We start from the raw sequence: 5,334 nt of genomic DNA, 5'->3' as shown, positions 1-5,334 counted from the left end.
GAAAGGTTGGGAATAGGCCACAAGGTGGGGGCATGGCCACAGCAGAGCAGTGCCCATCCCAGTGCTCAACGCTGCGTTCCCACAGCTTTGTGACTGGTGTCATCCACCCGTGGAGAGTGAGTGCCTTTGAACGGCTGCTGTGGCGAGCCTGCCGTGGCTACCTGGTGGCCAGTTTTGTGGAGATGCCTGAGCCCCTGGAGGACCCGAACACGGTGACTGTGGCACCTGGGGTTTGGTGGGAAAGGGAGATGGGACAAGCTGGTGCTGATGTGACCTATGTGTCCACAGGGTGAGAATGTCACCTGGGTCATCTTCCTCATCTCCTACTGGGGAGAGCAGATCGGGCAGAAGATCCACAAGATCTCAGACTGGTGAGTGAGCAGCCCCACATCGTTTGGACACACAAAAAAAGCTTTATTTAGTGAGACCCACTGCAGTACCAGGGAGCACCAGCCTTCAACATGGCAATGTCCATCTATCCCAGCTTCCACTGCCATGTGTACCCCTACCCGGAGAGTGAGGCCAGCCGGGCCGACACGCTGAATGGGCTGGTCAGCCAGATCCAGGACCTCAGTGTGGTGAGCTGGGCACCGTGAGCTGGGGGACAGGGAGGCCACACCGGGACTCCAAATCCCTGAGCCCCGTTTGGGTGCCCACAGGTGCTGGAGGAGACAGAGCAGTACCTGGCACAGGTGCTGGACAAGGTGGTGCTGGCACTGCCCTCCTGGCGGGTGCAGGTGCAGAAGATGAAGGCCATCTACCTCGTCCTCAACCAGTGCAGCTTGGATGTCACCGAGAAGTGCCTCATTGCTGAGGTCTGGTGTCCCGTGCAGGACCTTACCCAGGTGCAGGAAGCCCTGCGCCAAGGATCGGTGCGTGTCCTCTTGTGGGGTTGCTTGGTTGGCTCTTGTCCTCATGCCAAGGTTGCTTTGGTTGACCCATGTTCTTGTGTCAAGAGCTGCTTGGTGTGCTCCCACCAGTGTCAAAGGTGGTACATGATGGTACATGTTGTGGGGAGAGTTTTTATCCCCCACTCCTGGTGCCCTGAATCCCTGTGCCACCCAAACTTGGCATCCACGCTGCTCCAACATGGCCGTGGGTTGGGTGCCGTGGGTCAGGCTCTGGATGCCTTCCCCACAGTACAAGAGTGGCTCAAGTGTGGAGTGCTTCGTGCAGAGGATCCCCACCTTGGAGAGCCCCCCAACTCTCATCCGCACCAACAAGTTCACTGCTGGCTTCCAGAGCATTGTGGATGCCTATGGGGTGGCCAGCTACCAGGAGGTGAACCCTGGTAAGGACCATCGTGTCCCCCTACTGCATCCCAGTGCTGACGGGGCCCTGTGTGACATGGTCCCTGTGCCTTGCAGCCCCCTATGCCATCATCACGTTCCCCTTCATCTTTGCCATCATGTTTGGGGATGTGGGGCATGGGCTACTCATGTTCCTCTTCGCCCTCTGGATGGTGCTGTTTGAGAACAGCCCCAGCCTGCAGCAGGGCAGCAATGAGGTGAGTGAGACATGGTGTGGGGCAGGGCTGGTTGGGTTGGAGGTAGAGGGCAAGCATTGGGTGTAGGGGTTGGAGGTAGAGGATGAGGTTGGAGGCGTGAGTTTGCTGTGGCACAGGGCCAGCTTGAGGCAAATTGAAGTTCTAGGCAGGGTGGTGTGGGTTGGGAACAGTGTGGGCTGGGGGTAGTGGTGTGGGACATGGGAGCCACCTTTTGTTCCCCCCCCCAGATCTGGCAGATGTTCTTCAAGGGACGCTACCTCATCCTGCTCATGGGGGCCTTTTCCATCTACACCGGCTTCATCTACAATGAGTGCTTCAGCAAAGCCACTGTCATCTTCCCCTCAGCCTGGAGCGTGGCCACCATGGCCAACCACTCCTCCTGGAGGTGGGTCCCCATTTTTCCTTGTAGCCCTGGTCCTGCCCACACTGACGCCTCGCTCTGCCCACAGCTCTGCCTACCTCGCCACCCACCAATCCCTCACCCTGGACCCCAATGTCACTGGTGTGTTCCGAGGGCCCTATCCTTTTGGCATTGACCCGGTCAGTATCCCATGGGGGAAAGGCAGGATGGGACCCTTGCTGGAGTGGCTGGGCATCTCTCATGTTGTCCTTGGCAGATCTGGAGCTTAGCCACCAACCACCTCAACTTCCTCAACTCCTTCAAAATGAAGATGTCAGTGGTGCTGGGCATCGTGCACATGGGTTTCGGCGTGTTGCTAGGCATCTTCAACCACGTGTGAGTCCCCCATTGGATCATGCTAAGGAAATGGTGGCAGGATGGGGTGGGCGAGCAGGGTCCTGTGTCGGAGCTGAGCTGAGTGCAAACCTCATCATTGACTCCTGCTCAGGCACTTCCGACAGTGGCACCGGCTGGTGCTGGAGCTCCTACCTGAGGTGGTCTTCTTGCTGGCCCTCTTTGGCTACCTCGTCTTCCTCATCTTCTACAAGTGGGTCAAGTTCAGCGCCGCCGACTCCCAGGTGGCTCCCAGCATCCTCATCCACTTCATCGATATGTTCCTCTTCACCTCCAATGCTGACAACCTCCCGCTCTACCGGGGACAGGTAGCATCTCTGGGACACCCCACCAAGACTGGGGTGTCCCAGTGTCATGAGCGGGGACATCCTCAGCTCCATTTGCTCAGGATGTGTAGGATGTTGGGTGTCCCAGTGCTGGAAGAGACCCTGAATTGTTGTGTGCTGCAGGTGCCGGTGCAGATGGTGCTGGTGGTGCTGGCACTGGTGTCGGTGCCTGTCCTGCTCCTGGGGACACCCCTATATTTGTACAACCAGCAGCACAGGCGGAGGGTGAACTCAATCCCGGTGAGGCTGGGGATGAGGTTGGGGGTCTTGGCTGAGGTTGGGGGGCCTGACCAGGACTAATGTCCCCATGCAGCCTGCGGCCACGGTGGAGCAAGAGCCACTGCTGGAAGGGCAGGAGGCCGGCAACTCTGTCAATGCCACCAAGGAAGATGTGGAGAGTGGGGGGCACGGCCCTGATGCCAAGGTGAGGGGCAGGGGGCTGGTGAGGGGGTCAGGTGTCTTTGCCCCTCCCATCAGCCCAACACACAGCATCCCACCTCTGTCCCTGCAGCACATGGACTTCTCCGAGGTCTTCATGCATCAGGCCATCCACACCATCGAGTACTGCCTGGGCTGCATCTCCAACACCGCGTCCTACCTGCGGCTCTGGGCGCTCAGCCTTGCCCATGCGCGTTAGTGCCCCCTGTGCCCTTCAAACCCACCCCAGTGGCTGAGCTGAACCTCACTGTCCCCTATATGTCCCCCACCCCATGGGCAGAGCTCTCTGAGGTGCTGTGGACCATGGTGATGCGAAATGGCTTTGTGGGGCTGAGCTATGTTGGTGGTGTCGTGCTGGTGCCCGTCTTTGCCGCCTTCGCCGTGCTGACCATGGCCATCCTGCTGGTGATGGAGGGGCTCTCCGCCTTCCTTCATGCCCTTCGCCTGCACTGGTGAGCCTAGTGGATACGGAGGGGACAGAACCCCGCACACCCCCCTCCCCAGCCCTCAGCATGCCTTTTTCCTTTCCTTCCTTGGCAGGGTGGAGTTTCAGAATAAGTTTTACGTGGGTGCTGGCTACAAGCTGTGCCCCTTCACCTTCTCACCCGATCCCTGGGAGTAACTGAACTGTGCCACATGGACCTGGAGGGCTCCATGTTGCTGGGACCCCCCAGTGCCATGTGACGGGGGAGGGGGGGTTGGATGCATGCTCCCTGGCCCCGTCCTCTCCTTTTCCAAGCCTAGAGATTTCTGCAGTAAATAAAGCCCCTGGCTCCCTGTTTGTGTCCCCTGTTTGCGAGTCCTTGAGGGGGAGGTACAGAGAGGACCCCTCACTGCTGCCCATAGCCAAAGCCATCTGGCTGCAGGGCAGGGAGGGGGTAGGGGCTGGCACGGGGCTTGGCCCCCACATAGACACTGTGGGGTGGGTAGGGGAGAGGTTGGAAGTGGGATGCAGATAAACCTGGGGGGGGCACAGCAGCCAGCGCTCCATGGCTGCAGGGGAGCAGCGGGGGGGCAGCACGGCCTCTGGCCCCCCTACCTTTGTTCTGCGTGGTGGCCTGGGGGAGGGACAGCGTGGCGCCACACCTGCAAGAGGGAGGGCAGCGGGGTGCTGAGGATGTGGCTGTCACCGTGGCACTGTGGCAGGAGGGGGGCGTCTTACCATGGCTCAGGCTCGCCGTCCCGAAACCCTTTGGCAAAGGGGTTGCTGGCGATCTTTAGCTGGGTGATCTGCAGCAGAAAGGGGAGCAAGTGGGATCAGGGGCCTATGGGCTGGGGGGCACCCCGTTGTCCTCCCCCTCCCTTCCCCAACTCACCCGGTGATTCTGGTATGCCGTCACTGCCATGAATTGGGTCTCTGGAAAGCTGAAGGACTTGAAGTTCTGGTGGGCGAAGCGTTCGCTGTCACGCCGGGGGTCCACCAGCACCACGTGGAAGCGGGGCTGGTAGCGGTGCATGGAGTTGAGGATGATCTGGGATAGAGCAGAAAGTGGGTGGTGAGATCCTCACCCCACATGTGCCCCCCATCCCTACCCCAGCGCCATGTCCTCACGTGGCCATTGTCATCCAGGAGGTTGTTGGTGAGCTTGAGCTTGTCAAAGGAGACGATCTGCCGCATCCACTGCGCACCCTTGGCTGGTGAGTCAGGGTGGAAGTGGACACGGCCAGGAGCTGCTGGGTCAGCACGGCCAGCCACTAGCCAGGACGAGCTGTGGAAGGCGTACCTGGGGAGCCAAGGGGGCTCAGCACCGTTGGGATGCGCCCATCACATCCCCATCCCTCTCCATCCATCCCCACCGGTATCTCTTGTCATCCAACGGCACGAAGTCCATCAGCAGAACGTAGTCGGCCAATGGGTCCAACCCTGACAGCTTCACCTGGAAGGTGGGGAACATCCTCCTGCGGGGAGGGGGGAGGCCACAGGGGTGCCCCCCCCCGCCCCATCACCCGTCCAGCACCCACCGCCGTCCCTACCTGCCTGCCTTGGTGACGATCATCTCGGTGCCCAGACGGTTGAATTCCTCCCAGAGGTTGCCCATCTCCAGCCGTGCCATGGCATGGCACACGCGGCGGTTCTTGCCACTGGCCCCTGGCCCCTCACATGCCCACCCAGGAGCATTGCCTGCAGGGAGGCCCTCACTGGGAATGGCCAGGAAGGCTGTAGAGGGGGGCAATAGGTGCTGAGGTTCCTGCACCCCACTTTTGGAAGCCACCCTATGCACCCTCAGCCACCCATTGCATCCTTCTCCAGCTGAGGGTCCCCCAATGTAGCACGGCGTTATCCCACCCGATTGCCTTTTACCTGCCAT

The 5,334-nt window shown here is 60.3% G+C and overlaps 2 protein-coding genes across 2 annotated transcripts; one reads left to right on the top strand and one right to left on the bottom strand.

Annotated features, from left to right (window-relative positions):
* The first annotated feature begins 67 nt into the window (after positions 1-67).
* Positions 68-3,804, top strand: TCIRG1 (T cell immune regulator 1, ATPase H+ transporting V0 subunit a3). The gene is made up of 15 exons (XM_042881981.1): positions 68-212; positions 289-371; positions 485-578; positions 660-872; positions 1,141-1,291; positions 1,368-1,507; positions 1,735-1,892; positions 1,957-2,047; positions 2,125-2,243; positions 2,356-2,569; positions 2,711-2,827; positions 2,901-3,011; positions 3,099-3,219; positions 3,306-3,477; positions 3,566-3,804. The coding sequence occupies exons 1-15, from the start codon at positions 183-185 to the stop codon at positions 3,645-3,647; spliced, it is 1,896 nt and encodes a 631-aa protein (XP_042737915.1). The 5' UTR covers positions 68-182; the 3' UTR covers positions 3,648-3,804.
* A 51-nt stretch (positions 3,805-3,855) lies between these two features.
* On the bottom strand, positions 3,856-5,334 carry TBX10 (T-box transcription factor 10). The gene is made up of 8 exons (XM_042881854.1): positions 5,328-5,334; positions 5,000-5,183; positions 4,823-4,924; positions 4,578-4,749; positions 4,342-4,497; positions 4,188-4,255; positions 4,065-4,111; positions 3,856-3,986 (listed from the first exon to the last, which is right to left on the bottom strand). The coding sequence occupies exons 1-8, from the start codon at positions 5,332-5,334 to the stop codon at positions 3,856-3,858; spliced, it is 867 nt and encodes a 288-aa protein (XP_042737788.1).

Source organism: Lagopus leucura, unplaced genomic scaffold (genome assembly GCF_019238085.1).
Source record: "Lagopus leucura isolate 7727_CA_CO unplaced genomic scaffold, USGS_WTPT01 Super-Scaffold_100033, whole genome shotgun sequence".
NCBI classification, from domain to species: domain Eukaryota; kingdom Metazoa; phylum Chordata; class Aves; order Galliformes; family Phasianidae; genus Lagopus; species Lagopus leucura.
Note: the sequence above shows the minus strand (reverse complement) of the source record. Positions and strands in the feature narration are given on the sequence as shown.

Bases quoted from the DNA above. Each gene is read 5' to 3' on its own strand.
- TBX10 (XM_042881854.1), bottom strand. The intron at 4,750-4,822 runs GTGGGGATGGAT...TTGGCTCCCCAG, and splicing joins TTGGATGACAAGAGATACCG to GTACGCCTTCCACAGCTCGT. The intron at 4,256-4,341 runs GTGAGTTGGGGA...TTTCTGCTGCAG, and splicing joins CGGCATACCAGAATCACCGG to ATCACCCAGCTAAAGATCGC.
- TCIRG1 (XM_042881981.1), top strand. From the start codon at position 183: ATGCCTGAGCCCCTGGAGGACCCGAACACG. The intron at 2,244-2,355 runs GTGAGTCCCCCA...ACTCCTGCTCAG, and splicing joins CTAGGCATCTTCAACCACGT to GCACTTCCGACAGTGGCACC. The intron at 2,828-2,900 runs GTGAGGCTGGGG...GTCCCCATGCAG, and splicing joins GGAGGGTGAACTCAATCCCG to CCTGCGGCCACGGTGGAGCA.